Source organism: Stenella coeruleoalba (genome assembly GCF_951394435.1).
Source record: "Stenella coeruleoalba genome assembly, chromosome: 11".
Classification (NCBI taxonomy): domain Eukaryota; kingdom Metazoa; phylum Chordata; class Mammalia; order Artiodactyla; family Delphinidae; genus Stenella; species Stenella coeruleoalba.
The window spans coordinates 37,607,196-37,634,688 of record NC_137157.1 but is presented as its reverse complement, the minus strand read 5'-3'; the positions used below and the strand labels follow the sequence as shown (position 1 = coordinate 37,634,688).

Below are 27,493 nucleotides of genomic sequence, written 5' to 3'. Positions count from 1 at the left end.
AAAAAATAAACAACTATTTAAATTGTGTTGAACAAAGACATAAAAATTATATTCTGAAAAATATTCACTAACAAGCTTGATGTCTATCACTTTCTAGAAAATATTACTAGACTGATACTGATTTAGAATCTTAGAAAACAGCCATCATAAAACAAGCAACAGAGATTCACCTCTTTGTGTTCTTATAGGATTAATGGATTTCAAATACGTGGTTTCTTGATTTTAGCTAGACATTTTTGGTAGTTTCTGATGATCGCTATATGTATAAGGGAGAGAGTCATAGACTGATCAGATTCATAGCTGAATAAATGACTGCTTTAGATTCTGTTGCATGGACTAATGTTACCTAGGAATAATATTTTTGTGTGTATATTAGAAAATTCTGCTCTTATGCCTATTCTATTTAATTTTAGCAAATGCCTTATACAAATATTTAAAACACATACCTATCAGATATGTAGGAGATCAAAATTTGAGAGGGACAGCAAAATGATGGTTTGCTAGATCAGTATACAAATGATCTTGGACTTTTGGGACAAAAAACACAAGATGGGAAAATATGGAAATCTTTACAATCTTATATTTATATTAAAAATAATTGCAAAAATGAAGTAAGGGAAACTTGAGTTGGTTGCAGTTTATGTGGTTAAATCCCTGTGTATTATGAGTTCAAACATGAGCGGTTGATAGGATTGTGTTAAAAAAATACTCGCCATATGCAATGTTATAATCTTATTTTTTCACACTTGGAAAACTGTATTCAGTTTAATGAGGAGGAGAAAAAAATCATTAACTTATTAGAAAGAATTTGGATGAAAGGGACCAGGGTGAAAATGTCATACAAGAAAGAGATGAAGGAATTGTGAATGGTTAGTCTGATAAAAATAATATATTTAGTGTGCATATATGTTAAGTATCTTTTGACATTTAAAGAGTTGCCACATATAAAGGAAGTAGTGTAGTAATTGTAGTAATGTGGAGTTCCAGAGACCTATCTTTTGGAATAATCAGAGAAAATTTAACTGTCCGTTAGTAGAATAGGGAAGTTCTCAAATAGGAGGCTCTCTTTCACTTAAAGTCTGTCAACATCAAGAAAGAAATTTGAAGATGGGAATTTTATATGCGAGGTGTGGATAATAGTATTAGATGATGTCAAAGTTCTTTACAATCTTAAAATTCTTTAACTCAATGATTCTGAAAAAATTAGAGACTATTCTTGATCTTCATGGAAGTCTTCTAGTCCCAGTCACCATTTAAAGACATGAGTGTTTCTTCATTTTCAGCTGGCTGGTTTTCTGTCTCTGAATGCTCAGAGATACTAAGGCAGACTTTGACACAAGTATTAAACCATCATGCACTTCTCCACATATTTTATACTATGCCTTTGTCCTTTGTAGACTTAACATGCACTGTGGTGTTTGTAATAATTAAAACATAAAATAATCTTGACACATCTGTCCCATACCAAAATCCTTACAATAGAATAAATGTTTATTAAAATAATAATTCCCCTTGAAGTAAACAAAATAAGCCTCAACACTGAATACTTATAATGAATTATGAAATTGCTAATATAAAGTGACAAAGCCAAAGGTGCCATTATATTGAAAAGTATTTATATTTATAAGTATTAACCTGCCTTTAGAACTGAAGTACATGTAATTTTTGTGCATTTACCATTGGCCTTTTTTTATTTCTCAAGTTTATTTGAAACATGACTTCAACACCATGCAAGGGGCTCCGTTGTTTGTCTTTATCTTGGAATGATGTGCTTAAGAACATTGCAGATGCTCTAAAAGTATTTGTTGTACAAAAGAGTGATCCTTTTTTTAACCTTTTAAACCTTATCTCTGCACTCTGGTTTCTTTCCTGCGACTTGTAAACATCTTCAATTCTCTCTGATCACAAAACAAAGCCTTTTAGACTTTTGCACATTTCTAGCTATCCCATCTTTATATTCTTCTCCACTAAGTTCCTTGAAAAAATACACTTCCCATACTGTGTGAACTTTATATTCTTCCAATTATTGTTCATCTCACTGAAGTCTGGTTTCTCTCCACATTTGCTTTATAAAGCTGCTGTATCAGAGGTCAACAGTGGCTTCATAAATGACAAAGTCAAAGGGCCCCCTTCACTTTGATTTTATTTTTTCTCTCAGTGGCATCAACCCTGCTGACTGAAGGTAATTCTCTCTGTTTTCTTGAGCCCCCTGCCCTTTTGCTATTGTCCAGGCTGTTTCTTTTGCCTGGCATGACTTTCCCTCTGTCTTTCCTTGTTTGGTTAATTCTACCTATCCTTGTAGACTCTGATTAGATGTAATCATCTCTTGGAAAATTTCCTCATAGTCTTTGGCTGTGCTCGGTTCCCCTTTTGTGGTTCCGTTGCCCCCCCCGAGCATATGTCTGTTAGTGAGCTGACCACACTGTCCTGAATTTATACCTAGTAAAGTGTGGGAACCTCAAAAGCCAGTCTCAGCATAGTGCAGAGTACACAGTAAACACTTAATAAATGCTTATAGAACTAAATTGTATGCTGCTCCTCTGTTCTCTTCCTACCTCTCTGACAGCTTGTCCTCCTTTTCCTTTCTTGGTTTCTTTTACTTTGATTCTAAACATTGGGGATTAATAGGGTCTTGTTCTTAGCCCTCTTTTCCCATTCTGCTTATATTTCCTGGATATTCTCCATGCAGTTGGATGTGAGTATTACTAATTAAACCAAGGCTCCCAACTCCTCCTTTCTATATCTGACCTTCCTGCTAAGCATCAGCTTATTATTCGGCACCTTCAGACGGCCCAGGCATCCCTTATGCTCAAGACAATGTGAAATGAACTCACTATCTCCTCTCTTCCTTGCAAAGACATTGCTTTCCGAATACTCTACAGTGTTGTTAATGTTACCTGCATTCACTCAGTCATCCAAACTAAGAATCAAGAAGTGATTCTAACTTCATTCTCCTTACACATCATAACCTATCGCTCATTACATTCTACTGAATTTACATTTTAGTACCTATCAAAAGTGTCCTCTTGTTTCCATGTCTCCTGCCGTATGTTCAAGGCTGATAATTTAGCTAGTATGTTGTTGACTGGTGTGTATTCTATGGTTGGCTTCTGATCTCACTTGTGTGGTGCCTATCCTTTCCAGTTGTATATTTCAGATAGCCACTCTAGAGAATGTTCTAACAAATACTCCTGCCTTCAGACATCCTTCCAGGCCATCTCTACCCAAACTTCAATTTCTGAGCTCTCCTCACTTACAGTTATCTATCTAAAATGCAAAGACCAAGATTTTTCAAAGGGTTGAGTTCTGCCTCCAGGAAGATAGAGATGATATACTTTTCTCTATTCCTCCCACTAAGTAGAACTAAACATTTTAGGTGTTATGTCTAAAACAAACATAAAACTGTAAGGTGGAGAGAAGAAGGAAAACTGTCTTTAGGGACCTTGGGACTCAAGAAACAACATAATGATGAGAACTTGGGTTTTACTTTTCCTTCATATGTCTTAGATTTGTGTCTGAAGAAGCTGGCAATCCAGAAATGCCAACAACTGAAGACCAAAAAACAAACAAAAAAAAACCTCCAAAAAGAAGAAAATAAAGCCTGATCTCTCAAGCCAAAGAATTAGGAAGGAGCAGCCTAAGCAAGACTTAAAACTTTTAGATGGCTCTACCCCAGATAAATGCCACAGAAAAATCCATAATCCCACCCCCACCACCAAACAGCAAAGGCTAAGTGGGAAGCTTAGACTTCCAAAATTGTCAGGCTTTAAGGAGGAGCCATAACCCTCCCTCTTCCCACAGGGTGGTGTCAAAGGAGTTTGACTAGGGAGCCAAGATTTTCATCCCTGTTAGGTTGTAATGAGGACCCCTTGAACTTGCAATGACAGTAGAGACCAAATAAGGAGGCTGGACTTATCTTCCTCACCTATCAGTAATGAGGTACCCCTTCCATTCTCCATTGGGATGGATGGGGTCAGTGGAGGCCTAGTAGAAAGTCAGGACTTTCACCAGCAATAATAAGACCACTTGTCTCTTCCCTGTGGTGTCAGTGGACACCACGTTGGGAGCAGTAACAGGGAGCTCTCACCTTGTCCAGCCAGGGAGGTGCCATTGGAAGCCTACCGTTAGAACTAGAAGCAACCCAGCAGTAATGAAGTGCATCTTCCCAATTGGGTATCAATGGAGGCCAAATGAGGGACCTGGATTTCTACCCTTACCTCTTCCTTCTTTGCTGGAGTGAAATCTAAGTAAGCCACTTTAAACAAGATTTAAATATGAGTCAGTCTCATAATATAGTACAAAAAAATGTCCAGGATTTGATGAAAAGATCATTCCTCATACCAAGAACTAAAACGATCGCAAGCTGAATATGAAAAGACAGTTGATAGATATCAATACTGAGATGACAGAGATGTTAGAATTATCTGACAAAGATTTTAAAGCAGCTGTGGTAAAACAATTGATGATGGACATTCTTGAAACAATTGAAAAAATAGACAGTCACAGTAAAGAAATAAAAAGTTCCAGCAAAGATATAGATGCTATAACGAACAACCATATGGAAATTTTAGAACTGAAAAATACAATAACCAAGATAAAAACTCAATAGATGGGCTCAGTACCAGCATGGAAGGGACAGAGGAAACAATTAATGAACTGGAAGAAAGAACAATAGAAATTACCCAATCTAAACAACAGAAAGAAAATAGACTGAAAAGAAAAAACTAACAGAGCCTCAGGGATATGTGGAATGATGACAAAAGATCTAGTACTTGTGACTTCAGTCATGGAAGGAAAGGAGAAAGAGAGTGGGCCTGAAAAAAGTACTCAAAAAAATAATGGAAAACTTCTGAAAACTTCTCAACTTCTCAGATTTGGCCAAAGATATACATCTATAGATTTAAGAAACTGAGCAAACCCCCAAACAAGATTACTCTAAAGAAATCCACATTCACACAAAAAAACCTTAACTTTCTGAAAATTGAAGGCAAAAGAAATAATCTTGAAAGTAGTGAAAGAGAAAGGATACCTTATCGGTAGGGGTAAAACCGTTTGAATGACAGGATTTTTTCAAATACTAGGGAAGTCAGAGGGAAGTGACAATGTTTTTCAAGTGTGGAAAGAAAAGAACTGTCAATCCAGAATTCTATATTCATCCAAAATATACTTTGAGAATAAAGGAGAAATAAAGACATTCTCAAGATGAAGAAAAATTTAGAGAATTTGTCACCACTAGGCCTCCCCAAAAAGGACAGCCAGTGGCCAGTAGTTAATGATAAAAGACTAAGTACTTCCCCTGATGTCTGAGAACAAAGCAAGGATGTCCACTCTTACCACTCTATTCAATATACTCCTGGAAGTTCTAGCCAATTTGATAAGGCAATATATGGAAACAAAAAGAGAAACATATCAGAAAGGAAGAAATAAAATTGTCTTTATTTGCAGATGGCATGATTGTCTATGTAGGAAATTATAAAACATATTTTAAAACCCTAAATTAATAAGTGAGTTCAACCAGGTCTCAGGAGACAAGGTAAGCATACAAACATCAATTGTTTTTCTCCATCAATTGTTTTTCTCTTTGGCTACAAAAGAGCAACATGAGGAGTCCTTGTAGAGATGGAACTGTCCTTTATCTTGATTATATCAATATCCTGATTGTGATATTAAACGATAGTTTTGCAAGATGTTACTGATAGGGAAAATTGTATTAAGGGTGCACGACATATCTCTGTATTATCTCTTACAATTCCATGTGGATCTACAATTATCTCATATAAAAAATGTAACTAAAAAGTACAAAAAAGGCTTCAGGGAACTCCTGTCAAAGAACGTAATTCAAACTCATTTGCACGATACAAATGATCCATGGTCATCTGCCCTTTGCCTGCCTCTAAAGTCTGTCTCTTGTTCCCGACCCCTAATTCAGCTTCCCACCCAACAATCCACTCCTACTGGCACTTACATGAACAGAACTGCCAGTGACTAAGTTGTTTCCTCTACTAAAATTCCACTTTTGTTCTGATCACGTAGCCGAGTGGTTCTTTTTCTTAAGGGATCAACTTAAATTACATCTTCTCTCTGATATTTTCTTTGCCTTCCTCAGGCGGATTGAAGTTCTTTATGCTTCTGTTATACCATCTAGATTCCTTTGATCTTGTAAATACAGTGCTGTGATACTGTAAACTCCTTGAGGGCAGGGAATGTTTGTCATTTATGTACCCCCAAGGTCCAGCACAGTGCCTTTCAGGAAGTAGGTAAAATTCGTTGTGTGAATGAACCATTTCTAAGCAGATTGATTGACAACTTGAACATGCAAAATGCTGGGAAAAAACTTACTTGCTTGATTCATTAACACCAAACAAAGGTATAGAAGAGTCCTGACTTGTCACTAGGACAGCAAGTGAAAAAAATCTTTATTAACCTCCACCAAATAATAGTCCCACATGTGTCCCAATTTTAGTTGGATTACCGAATTAATATTAATATGATTTTATTTTAGTATTATTAGTATTTTTTATTTAGGAAACTAAAATCTCCCATTAAATAATAAAAATACATTCTTTACATAGTAAACAGAATAGTTTAGTAGATCATTCATATCTTCATAGGATTACCTTTTCTAAAGAGAAATAAAAGCATACAGTTGACCACAGTTTTATTTTCATTCTTAATGAATTATAGTATTTCAAAGCTATAAATGAGGTAGACAGTGAATTGGTATCTGTGATAATATTTTTCCTTAATGATATATTTTAACAAAAATTGATATTCTGAAGTATTAAGAGATTTGCAGTTCATTATGTGCCCAAATCATCTAGAGTACAGCAACCAGTTCATAAAACATTTCTTTTTATTAAATGCAAATGGTTCATGATATCTTATGAATAAATGATGAATGAATCCTTTTTTTCTCAGCAAAGTTAAAAAAAGTTATATTCTGGATTTTAATACAAATCTATATTTACAGTGGCCGAAAGAAAATTGAAAATGGTTATAACTAAGTTGGATATTCAGTTTAACTTCTTTTTTTTGCGGTACGCGGGCCTCTCACTGTTGTGGCCTCTCCCGTTGCGGAGCACAGGCTCCGGATGCGCAGGCTCATCGGCCATGGCTCACAGGCCCAGCCGCTCCACGGCATGTGGGATCTTCCCGGACCAGGGCACGAACCCGTGTCCCTTGCATCGGCAGGCGGACTCTCAACCACTGTGCCACCAGGGAAGCCCCAGTTTAACTTCGAAGTACATAAGAGTTACCCACTTGAAACAATCTGTGTTTCACCATAAAAGCTTACAGTGGATATTTAAATAAGATTTTCTTTTTTGCCATAGAGGACATATAGCCCAACATCTGCAGGTTAAAAACATGTTGGAAATCCTGGTTGTTTTCTTTGGTTTTAGCTTCCTGATAACTACCAAATTTTCAACACATCCCTGTTCCTCTCATTAAAACAAACAAACAGCAACCAAAAAACCCCACAAAAATCTTTGATTCTCTATCCCCTTGCAGTTACAATACTCTCTCTTCATCTTTAAAGGCTTGCCTATACCCAGTAGCTTCATTTTCTAACCTAGAACTTAACTCTGCAATCCTCTCCAATTGGCCTCTGTCATCATCATTTCATAATAACAGCTTTTTGATAATTTCCTAGTGATCTTTATTTTTTCAGATGCCAATGGACATTTTCAGTCCTCTTCATACTTGACTTTTCAACATTTGAAAGGGTTGACTTTCACTCTATCTTAGTCACTTTCTTCCCTTCTAAGACACAACATGCTCCTATTTTTTTGAAGTTATTCTTATGCTCATTTCTGCTACAGTACTTTTCCTACTTGTTGCCTGAAATATATTCCTCTTATACTTTAGAGCACAGCCAGGTGTTACTTCCTGAGGGAAGCCCCCCTTGACCTCTCTGACTAGGTCAAATCTTTGTAGTCTCTCTTAAGCACCTTGAGTTTTTCCTTCCTGACTTGTGTCACAGTTGCCATTTCACATTAGTTTATAGGCTCCTTTGATTTATTTGCCCCTCTCTGTTCTGAACTCTGAGAGGGAAGGTTTCATTTTAGTGTTTGCTCCCCATCAAGTCTCAACTTTTAGCCTTGTTTTTGACACATTCTGAGTTCTCAATAAATATTTGTTAAATAAATGGCTGAATGAATATATCAGAAAAAGAAACACAACAACTTCATTTGTAAGTAAGGACTTTTTTCCCTGACAGAGGAAAAAGTAATTCTAATATTCTCTTTACTAGAGAACTTCATGAGCAACTTAAGTAATCTGTTATATTTTTTAATAAGCAAAGAGTTAATTTTGTTCATTGACCTGGACATATTTAATGTATGCAATTCTGGAAGCCATATTGGACTGACCAATTAAAATATGTAAAGCAATGTTGAATAATTCAGTCCTTGTTTTTGAGAGGAAGAAAACAAACAGTACCTTTCTATAAATTTATTTTATTAATGCATGCTGATTGAAACAGACCTATCCCCAGCAACATATGGACCAGGACGTACTTGGTACAGAGGTTTTGTCAGAGGAAGAATGTAACAAACAGTACTCTAATATAGAAACTTTCATATATAAACAAATTTAGCAACCTGCTGTGTGTATGTGTGTGTGTGTGTGTGTGTGTGTGTGTGTGTGTGTGTGTGTTTGTAAATGGTGTTTATACTCATATGTTTTCTGGCCTCTCTCTTCTATTTCCTATTTGCCCCCTTTTTCAAAAGGCCTGGCATCTGCTAAATCAAAACCCAACCCATCTTCTCAAGGGCAAGCAAATTCTCCTTGGTCCTGTCTTTCTCCTTATCTTTGCTTGGGTGTTAATGGACAAATATGTATCTTGTACACACATTTCAATTGCCTAGTACAATGGAACTCAGGCTTTCCACATGGTAGTGGTGGCTGAACAAGAAACCAGCTTAGCTGACAAACATCTCATAGTAGTCCCTTACGATTCTTTTAATATCTGAGGCATCCGTTATATTGTCTCCTCTTTCATTTCTGATTTTATTTATTTGGGTCTTTTCTCTTTTTTTCCTAGTTAGTCTAGGTAAGGGTTTGTCAATTTTATCTTCTAAAAAAGATCAACTTGTAATTTTAGTTTTTTCTATTGTTTTTCCATTCTCTGATTTATTTCTACTCTAGTCTTTACTATTTCCTTCCTTCTGCTAACTTTAGGCTTAATTATTATTCTTTTTCTAGCTCCTTGAGGTATAAAGTTATTTTATCTGAAACCTTTCTTTTTTTTATTGACAGCGTTTATCACTATAAATTTACCTCTTAGTATTGCTTTTGTTGTATCCCACGAGTTTGGTATGTTGTGTATTTCTTTTTGTATGTATTTCTTTTTATCTCAAGATACTTTTAAAACTCTCTTTTGACTTCCTTATGGACCCAGTGGTAGTTCAAGAGTGTGTTGTTTATTTTCCATGTATTTGTGAATTTTACTATTTTCTTACTGTTTTTGATTTCTAGTTTCATTCCATTGTGGTCAGAAAAGATACTTGGAGTGATTTCTGTTTTCTTAAATTTGTAAAGGCTGTTTTGTGACCTAACATATGATCTATCCTAGAGAATGTTTTGTATGTACTTGGGAAGAACGTATATTTTTCTGCTATTGGGTAGAAAGATGTTGGGCAAGGGATACAAAGTTTTAGTTATTTATGATGATTAAGTTCTGGAGATCTAATGTACAGCAATGTGACTATAGTTAACAACACAGTTTTGCATACTTGAAATTTGCTAAGAGGGTAGATCATAAGTGTTCTTACCACACACACAAAGAAAAGAAAGAAAAAAGAAAATGGTAACTATGTGAGGTGATGAATATATTAATTAGTTTGTGGTGATTATTTGTTGATGTATACATGTATCAAAATATCAAGTTATACACCTTAAATACATATAAATTGTTAATTACACCTCAACAAAGGTGTAAATGGAGAAAAATGATAGTAAACTGCTTGTATATAAAAATAACACAAAATAAAATAGATTGTACTTTAAATAAAAAAGAAGAAGAAATCAATTTGGATAAGTTATTACCTAGAGTGGATTATTAGTTATTAGTCACCATAAATCTATCTTGGCATTAAATTATAAACCAGTTGGTATAATTGACCTTGATGTGGCAATTGTCATTTTTATGTAATAACAGTCTCTTTGGAATCAAGGAATGAAAGCTTGCTTTCATTTTATATTTGTTTGCATTTCACAAATTGTCTATTTCATAGCAGCAAGCCATTTCAATAAACTCTTTAGTATCCTCACTAGATTAACCAGGGCAGATGGTTGTCTGTTAATAATTCAACAGTTATCTTTGAAGATACGTACTACATTCTGCCTTCTCAGGCAATACATTAGTTAGAAGAAGTAGAGGATTTAAGATTCTGAGTTGTGTTGTAGTAGCATGGTCACAGGACTGGAAATATGAATATCCATGTTATTTATCTTGGTCTGCCTTCATCTACCTATATGACCCTGGACAAATGAATTCACCCTCTTTGGTAATTCTTCATCATTAAAGCTGGAGAATTGACACGTATTCTCCCAGCTCTGCACTTCTGTGAATTTTCTCCAAGTCAGTTGGTTGTTTTTTTTTTTCCCTAGTATAAATATATTGTTTGATAACATTTTAATTTTTTAACTCTGGAATTAATTCCAATTTCTTTTCATAGTGAGTGATGCTCACCTTCCAAACGCATTTACTGAAGAAAGGTTTCATTCTAAAATAATGAAAATTTTTAATGTTCGAGAGGAAGCATGGAAGTTCAGACTTCCATAGCATGATTCCTGAAACTTCTACATATTAATTATTTGACCTCAGACAAGTTACTTAACTGTTCCTAGCCTCAGTTTTCTCATCTATAAATATCACTATTGGGCTTCCCTGGTGGCGCAGTGGTAGAGAGTCCGCCTGCCAATGCAGGGGACACGGGTTCGTGTCCCGGTCCGGGAAGATCCCACATGCCGCGGAGCGGCTGGGCCCGTGAGCCATGGCCGCTGAGCCTGCGCGTCCGGAGCCTGTGCTCCGCAACAGGAGAGGCCACAACAGTGAGAGGCCCGCATACCGCAAAAAATAAATAAATAAATAAATAAATAAATAAATATCACTATTAATAGTACCTTTCTTACATGGCATTACATTGATTAATCCATTGAAATCCCTTAGGAGAGTTACCAGGATATAATTGTACAATAAATATTAGATATTATAAGCTACTATTATTATTCAAAACTATGAATTTTTTCTTTCCCAGAATAAAATTCTATAATATAAACACTAACCATTCATTCCCATGGAATCCGGCCATTGTAATGCTTGAATTTTCAGGTACTCACATTTCTTCTTTCAAACTGTGTTTGTCCTCACAACTGTGAAGCGACCATCAGAACACTAGAGGCTACTCCCTTTGGAGCCCATTAGTTCCCTTCTAAGCACCAGGCAAAGGAATCAGCACACAGAGATGTGTTGATCCTGGTCCTACCAACTTTGAAGAATGAGCAGCAGTTGTGGAAAATAACCCAGGGGTCTCTCCCCTCAAGGATCTGTCCTTTCAGAGTAGAACTTGTGAGTGAAATGAGAGTGGCCTGGAAGTCTTTAATCTGCAAATAATATAACACATTTCATGGTTCGTTATTATCCGAACATTTATAACCCTTCACTTCTATTTTTGATGGGCTTTATCATTACTGGCTTTTAAACTGCCTATATGTCTTTGAAAACTTCAGAGTATTCAGCTTGATAATCTCTTACTGAATGTTCTTTTCCTGAATTCATAGGAGGATGGAAGAGTTTAGATACCCCTAGTTTTTTCTTTCTTTATAGAATGATTAGTGTAGAAGTGAGCTCTTTACTTTCCTTTATTTGTATAAAAATCAAATAAGACTATGTGAAATTAGTTTGAAAGCTCCAAAGAAATATGATTGTATGTATTTGTATGTATAAAATGTATACAAAATATGACGGTATGTACAATATAAATTTGTGTAAAATGTGAGACATTATTATCACTGTATATACATGGATCAAAATGTTAAGCCATTTTCCAGTATGAAAGTCTCGTGTTTGAGAATATTGAGGATAATTCTTTGAACTACTTTCAAATTATTTTTGTATTGAACACTCTTGTTAAATCATCCCCAGTGTTTCTTCAATGCTATGTTGTCTGCTCTGTGCTGCACTGGATCTGTAACCTCCATGAAGACATCCTATGATGTATTTTTCCACACATGGATGTTCTGAATTCTTAGCCCCTCCCAGGCTTCTTTTCAACAATGTAACTGTCACTTGCATATATAGAGTTATCTTCTCTTTGCAAGAAATTTGTACTTCCACCTATATTAACGTGTTTTCTTTATTGATGATCCCCTTTTCAAGGACAGAGATTTGCTTCTTTCCAGCATAGAGTATGTTAACTTCTTTAATACTAGTAGCCACAACTGTTGCTAACTAGTACACTCAATAGGCACACATCAGAGACTTTTCCCTTATTCCTCATATAATAGAAAATTATTTATTTCTTTTAAATCTAGTATAATGGCAATGAGCTTTTATGTATGTACAGAATGAGAAAAATGATGACTCAGTTATTACTTTGATCCCAGCTATATAATTTCATCATCTCAATTGGAAAAGATTGTAAAGCTGATGCCAGCATCTTTTAGGTTTCTCACATGACTAGTTGTTCAAAGATTTTTATTTCTGAGTGTATTTTTCTCTGTGTGTGCCTGTGTTTTACGTGAGAACAAGCAAGTGCAGCTATTGTCATAGCTCCATCAACAATATTTATTGGTGCCTATTGTGAGCTCTACATTTTGCTAGGGTTGATAGGGAAGCAGAGTGTATCAGATACACTCCTTGCACTGAAAGCACTGACAATATAGTCGAATAATTAAGATTAAAGGACAGAAAGCAAACCAATTGAAGAGACACTACCTAAGAAATTTCTTACAGTGTATAGAAGATGTGAAAAAATTTCCAGAAACTATTACATTGAACCATTAATACGCTACAATAAATTCTTGAACCTGTTTTGATACAATTTTCTGATGATGGAACTAAATAAGGCTCAAAAAAATTAAATAAGTTGCCTTAGGTCACATAGCTTGTAAATGGCAGTGTTTGGATTCCACCTTGGCTCAAAAATCTGTCTACTAGTCCCTTAAGAGAAGTTTAGGACTAGAGTAGACAGGAAAAGCTTTGTGGATGAGACAGTACAAGTAATAATAATAGCTACTATGGATTGAGTGTTGGATGATAGGAACTCCTCTAAGAAGTTTACATGGTTTTAATTAATTCTGTCTCCAAACCCATGGGGTAAATTTTTTGCATCCTGATTTACAGCTGTAGAAACTGAGTATCAGAGACATTGAATAACTTTATCAGTGGCACAAGAGTGATGGAGCTGGGATTTGAAACAAGGTTTTCTGGCTCCAAAGGCAGTGTTCTCTAGTCATAATCTTAAGATGAACAATTGGGAAACTTGAGTATTGCAAACTAGATGGCCAGAGCCAGGGTGTCAGTGATCTGAACATTAAGGCAAAGGCAGGATGTTAGAGTGTCAAGTGGATATTGTAAGACAGAGGTAAAAAAGGAAGTTGAGAATAGTTTTGATGTCTTCAGCTAGGACAACTGATTAATGGCAGTTATCAACTGAAGTACGATAGTGTGGGAGCAACAGTTCTTGTGGAGGAGTTTTGGCAATGTAGAGTTTAAAGGGGCTGTGCAGACATTTGTATGATATTGGGAAGTCAGGTTTGAAACTCAGAAGAACTTTCTGAATTAGAGATGTAGAAGAGTTAATAATTTAAGTCCCTAAGATGATCAAGATATGCAGAGAGGTGAAGACTGAGAAAAGAAAGCAATATAACTTGAGAGTGAGAAATTGGAGAGGCGATGGAAGAATCAGAAAAGTGTCCTGAAGACCAGTGGAGGAGAGGTTTTCCAGAAGATGGGGGATCAGCAGTGCCAAGTGCTACAGAGAGAGGTCTGGTAGGACAAATATTGAAGAGAGCTTTGGCAATTTGGATATGGTTCGTCACCCTGATCAGAGCAGTTTCGTGAGAAAATTTGTGTGTTCATTTTTTTTTTAACGTGGGGAAATAGGAGCATGTTGAAGGTTGTACTGGTAAATTATTGGATGTACGGAGGAGTCAGGCTTTGTACAGCCTCAGGTTGAATAGCAGTATACATACGGAATAGCCACACTTTACTTTCTGGGCAGAAATCTGTTAGGGTAATAATGCAAGAAGCCATCTAATTTCTCTGCTTACAGCAAAGTCTCTCACTACTCACTGTGAGTAAAGAAAACCTGAATTTCTACCTCTAGTACAGGATAGCAGAGCGATTGCTCATCAGCCTGGAGGAATTCAGAGGTGAAAGCAGTCCTGCTAGAAGCCTTGAACTACCAGCTATCCTAGTGATAATTGCTCTCTGACTGCTGAGAACGGTAAATATGTCAGAGTCCCTAATTAGCTCAGCACTGGGTCTGCAGAATTACCAGTTCCATTGCTCTGCTTCATTCACTTACCATTAATACTTTTGGGGGTAAGCATCTTTTTAGTATTTTTATGACCAAGGTGGAAGCAGTGGTTTATTCATTGGGGGTAGGATCTCCACAAGGCCCAGTATGGTCAACTCTAGAGATGGGAGAAGGCAGGGGAAGAACCAAACCAAAAGCAATAGATCTATTTTAATTTTTTCAACTCTACTGAGGTATAATTGACAAGTAAAATTGTAGGATATTTGATATATGTGCACATTATGAAAGGATTCCTCCCATCTACTTAATTAAAACATCCATCACCTCCCATATTAATTTTTTTTTCTGTTGAGAATGTTTAAGTTCTACTCTCTTAGCAAATTTCAATTATATAATACAGTGTTATCAACTGTAGTTACTATGTTATACATTAGATTCTCAGACTTTATTCATCTTACAGGTGAAGGTTTGTACAAAAGGGATAGATTAGATGGAGTTACAGATAAACATACACACCCTTAATATAGTCATGGAGAAGTCTTACTTTTTCAGGCTGGAAGCTAGAGCATGTCCTTCTTAACTGAAGAAAGGCAAGGACTCAAGCCTGAGGAATTGCATCCCTGTGGTATCTACCACAGGAGATAGTAAAGAGGGATTGTCAAAATAACAAGTTTAGGGGCTTCCCTGGTGGCGCAGTGGTTGAGAGTCCACCTGCCGATGCAGGGAACACGGGTTCGTGCCCGGCCTGGGAAGATCCCACATGCCGCGGAGCGGCTGGGCCCGTGAACCATGGCCGCTGAGCCTGCGCGTCCGGAGCCTGTGCTCCGCAACGGGAGGGGCCACAACAGTGAGAGGCCCACGTATGGCAAAAAAAAATAAATAAATAACAAGTTTATAGAAAGCATTAATTTGAACCAGGTGAAATTGATGATATTCGACTGGTTTTGACTTACACAAATGGCAAATTTTTATAATCAAAATAATAGGAGGGAAAAGACAGGTGGACCTCAGGTAGACGACTAAGTTTGGTTTTTGAGACTATTCGTAGCCCTTTGATAAAAGTGGATTAAAAGGGTAGGACTAGGGAAACTTATTTACCCTGTGGAGAAGAAAGTGAACAAATGTTATGATATCTACCTGTTCATCTGCCCTCTCGCTTCATCCAAGCTGTTTCTCAGAGCAAAACAAAATCTTTGAAGAGATTTTGCCTAGAAACCTAGGGATATGTGTAGAAACCTTTTGGTTATGAAAGGGATTTCAGAATCTGATAAAAGCAGTTGACTTCCCTCCCTAGGAAAATGAACATATACACATTAAAAAAAAAAAAAAAGAATATTTATGAACCCCCTGAAATTCAGGTGAGAAACCCCTCATTTAAAAGATAAAGATATATTGATCTCAAGCAGTGATAAAACCAAAGTAAAATCCCAAACTAAGACTTAATTTTCAAAGGTCTCTGGAAAGCACGAAAGAGCAGCTGGGGTTAATCATTCCACCTTTGGAGATAAGGCATTTGTACTCAGCATGCTAAGTCTTACAAATCATATATATATATCTCCAGTCTGGAGTCTGGTTTATACATCAAGGCATAAAGAATTTGGAGCAATGAGGCATTTCTCTCCAATTATTTTCTCAGTAGATGGCTTCCTATTATCAGATTTCAGTTATCAGTGTATTCTTCTACCAATACTTTGATTGGCTTATTTATTAATAACATATGGAAAAAAGCAGCAAAGGTTAGTGTTAAATTCTAGGCTCATCCAGTAGGGTAACCAGGCAGGTGGGTATTGGAAGATAGCCTAGCCTTGGGTAATGCTTAATATCTAAGGACTAGGCATTGGTTCTTAATCCTGGCTGTGGATTATAATTATTTTGTGAACACATAAAACATAACACTGTCCAGCCCCGTCTCAAGGCAGATTAGATCATAATCTCAGGGAGTGGGGACCAGGCACTGGTACCTTTTAAAAGCATTCCAAGAAGTTCTAATGTACATTTAGGGTTGACAATCACTGGTTTAGAGTAAAATTAGATGGTGGTATGGATACGATGAAGGAAAGCAAGATAAAAGTATATTCTCATAGGTGAGGCCCATGGAATGATGGGAAATCTCTAGTAAATAATGAGTTAGTCAGTATAAATTTTTAGTTATTAATTTGTATTTATAGGTAAGTTTTTACTAGAAACTAACACAGTATTGCGAGGCAATTATACTCCAATAAAGATCTACTTAAAAAAAAAAAAATTCCTTATAGAAGCTCTTGACCACTGGTTGTCAGTAGGGGGTAGTTGGCCTTTGGATAGGAGTCTGCCCTTCCCCCTCCCCCGTGGTTGCCAGCAGCCAAAATAAAGCAAACTTTCCTTTTCACAAAAAAAAACAACAACAAAACAAACAAAAAAACCAACAAAAAACAATACAAACAAACAAAAAGGAGTCTGCTATAGTAACATAGACTCTTAGGGCTGAGGGTCTTAAGGCATAGGGCAATTATCCCATCTGGCTTTAAAGCAGCAGTAATATTTTCAAAATTGGCACAAGATAATGTGAGTTATCGAGAGGAACTTCAGGAAAGAAAAAGCCCATCTTTACAAAAGGTTATGCACGCACTTGGTGCATATTTCAAAACTCACAAAAGGGTAAAGAGTGCAAACCTCATTGCCCTCTGTTCCCAGCTGTCCAATTTCTCTCACTTGGAAGCAATCAATCTCTTGTTTACAATAGTTCATTCATATATAAGCAGTGTCTTTTCTTTTTGTATACAAACAGCACTGTACGAATGGTATGCACACTATTCTACATTTTGCTTTTTTCACTAAATAATATACCCTGGAAAATTGCTTATGTTTTAACAAGTCTCAGGTTTAGATGTTGCATGTCCAAACTTGCATCCCTTGATACCAGGCATGTAGTAGGAACTCAACAAATGCTATTGTCAATTTTATCACTCTTCCTAAATAAATAAACTGACACTGCGGCACCTGTATGCTGAAATGAAATTCAGAACTAGTCCATAAGGGATTTTTGCTGTCTTCACCTTAGAACTATAGTAAAAGCGTGCCTTCCATGACATTTTCAGAAGTAGTGTTCAAAAAGAGACCAAATATATTTCAAATCCTGCCACAAAAAGAGGCAAAAACTGTAGTTGACTCAGAAATTTTATGTCAAAATCTGAGAAATCACAAGTACCGTTGACCCCCAAGCCTTGAGTAAACTGAAATCATAGGATTAATAATAAAGCCAATTTTTTTTTACTCAAAAATTTAATTCTGATGTTTACATATACCTTTGTTTTAAGTTGTATTTCACTACTTTCCTGTGTTGAAAACTTAACCTCACTGGAACTTGTGTGGGAAGTCTAGGCATTACCTGGTTTTCTAACTCTGAACTTACATCTGTGGTCCATTAACATTAACACATTGAAGCAGTAAGTGGCAGACAATTATAAGTGAAGGTTAATTTTACGATATTTGGTATCTGAAGAGAACTGTCATGTTCTCTGTGCTTTGTACCTTTGCTAAACCACAATATAAATATAAGCAGTTGATATTTTATAGATCTCTGATGTTAAAAAGTCATGATTTATAACAGCTGAAAGCTCATAATCTCTGCTTTGCCATTTAGGGATTGCTTTCTGCCTTTGTTTTCTGGGCAGCAATCAACACTGTAGACTTTAGTTTAGAGGCAGGGAATCAAAGCAACTGGTAATGACATCGATTGAGTTTTAAAGAGATGTTAAGTTAACTGCATTACTGCTTTGGGTGTATATGTTGTTTGTTAAAAATCCCTGTAATCTTAGAATCTTCTTATTTTAAAATTGAATAGATTTGGGGCTATTGCCCCTTACTGAATATGCAAGTTCTGGAGTCAGTGTCATTTTTTCCAAGCAGCTCAGCATACTTAGTGTGTTACTGGTTACTTTTAAAAAGCATTATAAAGGAGTCATATTGCTTATGTGTGCATGCATGTCTGTGTGTGCACATGAGCCTATGATGTGCAGGAGGGCAGGAGAGAAGAGTGTTCGATCAAATCAATAAGGCATTGAGTCATCTGCCTTTAGAGTTCATAATGAAAGAGGCTTACTGGCGTTGCTTCAGTTTTCTGAAGCTGCTAGTGGTGATAGATGCTGAGAACATATGGGTCCTACGTTTATCACTGTAGTCTTTCCCTTTACTAGACACAAAATAGTTTATAGCACCTGCTATGTAATTTTTAATAATATTACTACACACACACACCCCCAATTACTAAAGTGTAAGTTCCCTTAGAGCAGGACCTTACCTGGCTTGTTCAAATAATTATTCCCAGAATTTAGAAAAGTGTCTAGACCATAGTAGATGACCAATAAGTATTTATTAAATTAATGAATATATTAGCACTGTTTAATGTATTATGATTGTATGCAAACAATCATTTCTGATGAAAGATCTTATTCTGTGCTGTATTATACTTGCTGAGATGTTTGTATCATTCAGAGCCTAATGTATGTGTTAATCAGCAGGCTGTTTTGGGGAACAATAATTTCTTTGATGTATCGTAACTTATATTTTAATCATAATTTGAGATCAAATAGAAGTTTTAAGAAAATAAAAAATAAAATATATAAATATTAACATAATTCCAAAATAAGGAAATATCACTCATTGCCTCAAATGGTCTTCTGGGGCATGGACAGTAAAAGACAAAACAATTGAACCTTTCTTAATTCAACTGACTTACAAAAAACATTGTGAGCTTTTATGCATCACTTCCGTTAGTATCCTAATTGTAATGACATGTTATTTTGATTTTTTATGTTCAATAAATGTACTATTGCTGGAAATTTGGTGCAGGGTCAGAATTGCAACAGTAATTTTATATTATCTATAAAAAGTATAGTGCAGTTGTTAACTATTATTTCTAATTAACTATTGTTTCATTATCATTAGATACAATTAATTTGAAGGCACTATAAAATACATCAAATTGTGTCCTCCATGTAAGTAGTCATTATGGTATAGCATTTTCATTATGACACTAATAGCATTCTTTAGTGAGTATATTATCATTGTCCCATGACACTGGCACTGCAGTGGAATTCAACTCTAATTGGCTATAAAATATCTTTCTTCAGTAGAGGTCAAACCATCTTAAAATATTACCTCAGTGCTTTTAGCTTATTGGAATCATATTGGAAAAGTGATTTATTCTTATTTAGCAGTCAAGAAAATGGCAGCATTGACAGGGCAAGTCAATTGCGTAAGGTCAGTTGACAAATCATTTTTACATGGGTGAGGTCAAGTTTCCAAAGACACAGTCTACTGCACAGGGTGATCAGTGCCTAAGACAGATTTGAAGAAATAAAAGTCAAATGTTTACCTCCCTTGGTTAGAAATAATACAGTTAGTGCTGATATGCTGAAGGCTTCAAAATTTGTGCATTAAATTATATACATGAGTTGCCATACTGTGTCTGGCAGCTTTTTATACTCTGCCAATGTGTTGACCTGTATGGGATAGTAATGAAATAAATTGAAATCAAGTGTTTTGGGATAGTTGTGATAATAAAAATGAATTTCTAGTTGAAACAAATATCTTCTTTGGTATTAAAAAAGCATGAGAAGAAGCAACAGAATATAACAAAGAGGTAGTAAAAAAAAGGAAAATATAACTACATTAAAGAATATTAAGGGTAACTATTAAAAAAATAAATGTAAAAACTAAATAGTGCTCTAGCAAAGATCCAATTAGAAGTGGATAGTGAATCAAAATTATTAAATGGCTATGGTTGGCCTCATATTGTCATCCACTCCTTTATTATTCTTTATTTGGGGAGACCTCTGAGTTGACTTCTAGCAAATTTTTTCTTTCCTGCCTTCTTCCCTCCCCTCCCCTCCCCTCCCCTCTCCCCTGATCCTCCCCTCTCCCCTCCCTGCCCCTGCCCTCCCCTCTCCCCTCCCCTCCCCTCCTCTCCCCTCCCCTCTCCCCTCTTCCCTCCCCTCCCTCCCCTCTCTCCTCCCTTCCTCTCTCCCCTCTCCCCTCCCCTCTCCCCTCCCCTCTCCCCTCCCCTCCCCTCCCCTCCCCTCCCCTCTCCCCTGACCCTCCCCTCTCCCCTGACCCTCCCCTCTCCCCTCCCTGCCCCTCCCCTCCCCTCTCCCCTCCCCTCTCCCCTCCCCTCTTCCCTCCCCTCTCCCCTCCCCTCCCTCCCCTCTCTCCTCCCCTCCCCTCTCCCTTCCCCTCTCCCCTCTCCCCTCCCCTCCCCTCTCCTCTCTTCTCCCCTCCCCTCCCCTCCACTCCCCTCCCCTCCACTCCCCTCCCCTCCCCTCCCCTCTCCTCCCCTTTCCTTTTGTTAGCATAGTTCAGTGTTTCCCAAGTGTGTTTTCCAGAATACAAGGTCCATGGGATGCTCAGGTGGGGGATGTGGACAAAGTTTAGGAAATATTACATAGAGTCACTCATCTCTTAGAATTTCCTGATGTACTTTAACACTTTTTAGTCTCAAGAAATGGTCCAAAATAGGAAACCTGTTTACCCCAACCCCTTCCAAAATGATTTGACTGTGAAATATATATTATATATATATATATATATATATATATATATATATATATATTAACATTCCAGACACCTGACTTTAGAAACAAAGGGAGAAGTACCAGTGATGAGAATGTATTGAGGAACGAGGGGATAGGGTTGGGCCAACATAGATTTTATGGGACACTTTGAATTTTTGCAGAATTACTGATTATTTATGCCATGCTCATTATCCACTTTACAGGAACATCAGTTAAAAAATGCTTTGTGTCATTTTGAACTGTATAGTCTATAAAAATTGTTAAATTTTTATGAATGGATTATCCTTTGAACATGCATAATGTCATTTTGAGGCTGTGGAAAACCTACATATTTTGAGATATCTTATTGGATTTTTAAAAAAATTCTTAGAAATTGCTTTTCTTGGAGTGACACATTTAATTGAAAAGGTCATTGCTCAGAAATCACTGTGATTCCAGATTTTTCAGTCTTCTCATATATTTTGAGAATTGCTATTTTCACTTTTAATAGCTATCATGAAAAAAGTTTAATATTAGAAATTCATAGCAACTACATTTCTCATATAATCTGCCAGACAAAACAATGTATTTAATTGCTTGGAAAATACAAGACTGTTGTATGTTATTAATTTGAATGTGATATATATATATATATTTCCAGTCCTTTATCTTTCAAAACTTATGAAAGGAAAAGTGCAATTTGAAAAGCTTTTAGGATGCAGTATTGGAGCAAATGGGCTCTCTGATGCCTGGGCATTTGGTTTGTTTTATTTCTGATGGAACATGGGAATATTTTAAAACTAAGATGAATAGCTTCAATGTTGAGAACCCCATTTTGTTAATATTGCTGTGTTAAATGTGTAGGTACTGAACAGTCAATGAAATATGAGACATTTTACCCAGTGACATTTTAAATGCATCTCCTTGTAGGGGAAGCCTGTGGGAACACCAGATGCTGGCGCTTACTTCCGTGTGCTCGCGGAGCATGGAGTAGCTGCCTTGTTTACAGCGCCAACTGCCATTAGAGCAATCCGTCAACAGGACCCTGGGGCAGCCTTGGGGAAGCAGTACTCTCTGACAAGGTGAACTCGGGATGCACAGGGCAAATTACATTAAAAACTGCAATCAGAATGAATAACTGAACATCCTATATATTTTTTCTATCACTGCAGTACCGCTATGGAAAGAGCCAAAGGTTCTGAATGTTAAGAATGACTGTTCTAAACATATCTTTGAAATAGTTGGAAATTTAACTATACTGTGAATATTTTTTAATACCATATCCTGTTTATTTCTGTTCAAATTTTATCAAAATAGTTCTCTTTTTTAAACTACTCAGCTTATATATTTTCCTTAAAATAAAATGCTAAGTAACTTAAAATGAGTATGTGTATATATACACACAGATATATATAACATCTGTCTTTTGAAAATAGACTAATAGTCTAAATAGAGGGAAATATTATTTGATTTCACTTATAGAGATAAAACGTGGAAACTACAGTCCAAATTACTTATGTTGAAAGAGTGAAGGAAATTATTTTTCTATTGTTTTGTAATAATGTGCTCTGAATAGTTTAGGTATTTTTGTGCTGGTTTATTGCCATTCATTTTAGTTTAATGATATGTATATTCAAAGATAATTATAGCAATTTGTGTCTTCAAGGCAGTTTCCAACATCGAATCGTATTGAACCTTTTTGAAATAGGTCACTGCTATCATGAACTAAAAGTATTTTGTAGTTTCTTCAAGTCAAAAGTGGGTTTGAATTAAGTCAGTTTGAATATTTTAAATTAAATGCCAGATGTTATGAATTTTATGCTGCTATGGCCCAAGAAGGGGTTAAAACAGGTATCATACAGCAATTGCAGATATAATTAAGAAGATTTCAATTTGGGCAGGGTCGGTGGTTTTGTTTATTTGTTTCTTTTTCCTCTTTTTTTTTGTTTTATGAAAAAATGGATCCAGATTTACGTAAAATGTTCATAAAATGAGCACACAGTGTGTTCATAAAACGAGCATACAATGTGTTCATAAAATGAGCATACAATGTGTTCATAAAATGAATCTTGTATTATATTTCTATTCATTCTCTCTTTGTTCCTTTATTCACTACATTTCAACTTAGTTTTCTCCATTTCAGTCAAAAGCATAGAAACATAGATTTTGGTAAAAACATCTGAGGTTATGTATCGTCTCCACGTCTTAAGACAATTCAGGGGTTTTGAAGAAACAGTGACTGTTGTTCTTGCAGTGTCTCTTTTCTGACAAATGCATTCTGATTACAGGGCATGTAGATGTGTGACCAGCAAGCTAAGGTGTCTTGTTTGCTGCATCATCTTTTCCCATTTATACATGGGTTTTAGATGATAACCTTTACTGTAAAGGCAAGAACCATTTCTAATTTGCCTGAAATATAAAGCATCAAACAATACCGAATGAATACCTTTTTTTTTTTGAATACCTGTTAAAACATCACTTTTTCAAACTAATAGGTATAGACATGGAGTATGAGATTTTAGGGTAAGAGAAATTGCAATGAGTTCCCCCAATCATGCCCCTTTGTCTTTAGGCATCTAAGTTTTTCATGATGATGTGAACCTGTTTTTAATAGATATTTAGGAATGCAGACTCTATAAACAGCCTCAGTTATTCAAATGACTCCTATTAATAAATGCAAACACTTGCTGATCACCTACTATGTGCTAGGCATAGCAGTTAAAGTTTGTTATCTCATTTGGTTATAACAATAAGTAGGAATTGTGATTATTCTCATTTTACAGATGGGTGAAGTTAGGGCCAGAGAGTTTAAGTAACTCTTTAGAAAGAAAGTAACTCAGGCGATCTGACTAGAGTCCACACTCCTAACTAAATTCCATGGACATACTCTTCCTATGAAAGGTAAATTAGGAAACTAACTTGACCCAGGGATTCTTGTCATTCATGGCATAAGTGTAGCTTTTCCTTTTCATATGTTTGTAGTCTGTACAAATAATACCTTCACTGATCTACTTTGATAGATTCTCACTTGTGGACTAAAGAGAATGTTAGAAACAGAAGGGACCTCCAACATCCAACTATCTCACTAGGCAACCAAGGTCCAAGAAAAGTTGTTTGGGTTAGAGACAAGAGAGAACCCAAGTTAGAGAACCCAAGTCTTCTCATACAGCTATACTTTTAAGTTTATATTTACGTTCAAGACATTTCATACTAACTTACTGAATGGATGTTCTGTTGATATTGTAATTGCAGGCTCATGATTGATTTGCAGTTTGCTTATCTCTCCTTCTATAGAACATTTTAAGTGATGAAGTTTTCTTTTTAAAATGTTACATAGCTCATTAAAGATTGTTTTAAAATAACTTTAAAGATGTTCCCAACTTAAGAGGGTACTCTGAAATAGGTAACTAACCAGAACTGTAAGTTCATTTTATCAGACAACTAGAGTTTGGAAAAATAGATGAGAAATCATCTAGTGTAATGATTTCATTTCACAGTAGAGAAAACTTTGGTACAAAGATGTGAAAAAACATTCCCAGGATTACAAAGCTACTCTGGGGCAAAGCTGGGACTAGGCAGTATGGTATGGTAATTTAGATTCTGACTCTGGAGTTAGACTCCCTGGGTTCAAACCTACCATTTACTGGCTGTGTGACCTTGAGAAAGTTATATAGCCTCTCTGTTCTTTTCTTTCTTTCTTTCTTTCTTTTTGTGGACTATAAGAGCAGTAATAGTACAAGAATATAATGAAAATAAAAGGTACATAATCCATGCAAAGCACTTGGAACTGTTCATAACATAGACTGCCTTAGAAATTATTATCATCTTCTGCTTTCTAATTCACTGCTCTTTTTTGTCACATCATAGTGATTTATTTTCACATGATCTTCTAGTTCAATTTTAGTAAAGTTAGAAAAAATTCTGTGCTGGGATTTCCACTCAAGATAACAGTACCTTGTACTTTGATGCAGCCTTTCTTTCCCCATTACACAGCAATGAGAGATAATATGAAAAACAAGAAGGAGAGCATCAGAGCTGAGCTGAAAAATAAACTTTTCTGTGGACTGGAAATGGATTAGGTTTGCAAAGCGGTAAGGGTGGCTGACGCCAGAGGCTTGCTAGGTGTACAAGCATGCATTGGCAGAGTAAAGGGACTCAGTATTACCCTGCTTGGGTCATGGAGTCAGAGCTTGCTCAGTGATTGAGGATGGGCTGGGGTGTTCCTCCCCACTCAGGAAAGGAGGCTGATAACAATGACTGTCAGTTGTTTTCTGGGCCTATGACATATAGCAGGCTTTGGTCTAGGGATCTGATTGAGACAAAGCAACCAGAGACTGAACCAAACTGCCCATCTGTCATCCTAGAATAGGATCTGTGATATCCTGAGTATCACTGTGGATTAATAATTCTGAATCATCATTATGCCATTGGACCTCTAGAGGATAGTTATATCACTCACAAACCTATTGAACAGAGAAGGTGAGCGTAGGAGAGAGAGAGAAGGAGAAAAAAACAAAGACAAAGAACTTCTATTTCGAAAGAGTGTGGGAAATAAAATTCCAAACACACAAAGAACTCTAATGCTAATAAAATCAACAGAACATGGATTCATTCCAATTGAGATTATTTTTGTAATATAGCCAAATCAAACGTGAAAATAAGTATGTTAAGGATAATCAGAGTCATAAACTAATAACTCTTATGTAAAATTACTAAACTTGGGTATGAAAAAATTAAAAAGTACAATGGATAGTGTAAACTAAATAAATGAAACAAATATATGGGCACAAGGAAAGACTGTTAAAAATTACAGGATATTATTGAGGAAACTACCCAGCATGTAAAACAGAGAGACAAAGTAATAAATCTGAAAGAACTGTTAAAGAGACTTGGAGGGAAGAATAGGAAACTACAAATGTATCTAGTAAGAATTTCAGAAGAAAATGGAAGAATCGTTAAAAAAAATGAAAGTTGAAGAGCCAATAATTGAATATGTTACTGAATTGAAGAAAGATGTGGATCCTAGTTGGAAAGTGCCATCCAAGTACTAAGAAGGTTAAATATAAGTAAATTCTCATTGGACAGGTCATTTGAAAATCTCAAAACGTGAACTGAGGCTATAGATAAAATCCAAAAAACTACCAGAGGAATCAACAGAGCACCAAAGAGGAAAATCCAAACTGATGCCAATAGATGCTAGATGACAATAGTGAAAGATCTGCAAAGTTCTGAGGGAAAATTGTTAAACAAAAAACTTTCATTGAAGACTGAGGGCAAAATAGAAAAATGTGCATATGGACAATGCTAAGAGAACTTAAAACCCAGAGACTTTCTTGACAGGAAAAATGCACACAGGGGAAATGGTATGGGATATGAAAAAGCAGCAGCAAAAACTGATGAAATATGTTGTTGAATTTATATAGTTGTTACTGTACTAATTATAATTGGATATTATGTTTAAACAGAAGCCAAAATAAATGCAATAAATAACTAACAAAACGGTGGAGAGTTTTTTCAAAAGGTAATTTGAATTTTCTAGTGGAGAGTAATAGAAGAAAACAGAATGAAGGAAAGATGGAAATAACCACAGGGACGTTGATGGAAAAAAATAATGATGTTCTGTTGTGTGAACTAGAGTTGATGAGGCATCACTGAAATAATCTATTTTTATTTAACTTCTGTTGGCACAAGTGAAGAGTAATATTCTCTTGTTTGGTAGTTTATGGACCTTGAAAGAAATATTCATTTTAGTTTTCTTCTGCCCTAACTTTATTACCTCAGAATTCTTCACCATAATCTATCTTTGGCTTTTTATCCATTACTATGCAGCTTCCTGTGTATTTTGGAATAAAATTAATTTAACAACATAACCATTTTTCTGTTTCCCTTTTTGCTTAATTTTCAAGTTAATTTGAGTCTTGAATTATACTCAATTTTATATAGAATTGGGGAAAGAGATATAGGTCTCATTCACATTAATCTCTCTCCCCCTTTTTTCTACTCTGGGTATTGTATATTATCATTTTGTTTATCCTTTTAGTATTATTCATCTGGAAGTAGATTCATCTTTCCATGTGTTACCATTATCAGAGCATCTCCCATATATTGAATTAGTATATAACAATCTAGGGAAACATTCTCCAATAAAACTGATGTCTACAATATAGTAGGTGCCAGCCACATGTCACTACTGAACTCTTGACAAAAGGTTAATACTATGAAGAAATTGATATTTTTAATTTTTTTCAATTTTAACTAATTTAAATTTTAAATAGCCAGAGGTGGCTGGAAGCGACCATATTGTACAGTGCAGAGACAGGACATATATAATTAATATGGGTAAATTTACTCTCCGGAGAATCCAAATTACTGTGAAAAATGGCTAATTTTCACTTAAAACAATTTTTTTTTATTGTGGTAAAAGTCACATAATATAAAACATACTATTTAAACCATATTTAACTGTACAGTTCAGTG

General features: G+C 35.9%; 1 protein-coding gene across 6 annotated transcripts in view; it reads left to right on the top strand.

Moving 5' to 3' along the window:
* ACSS3 (acyl-CoA synthetase short chain family member 3) overlaps window positions 1-27,493 on the top strand; it is a 143,833-nt gene that overhangs the window by 66,390 nt on the left and 49,950 nt on the right. For all 6 annotated transcript variants that reach the window (XR_013830492.1, XM_079936886.1, XM_079936887.1 and 3 more), the window contains exon 8: window positions 21,947-22,098. Coding sequence is in view for 5 of the 6 variants with exons in the window: in XM_079936886.1 (XP_079793012.1) it covers window positions 21,947-22,098 (152 nt within the window). In the remaining variant the exon portion in view is untranslated. The remainder of the gene's footprint in view (window positions 1-21,946; window positions 22,099-27,493) is intronic.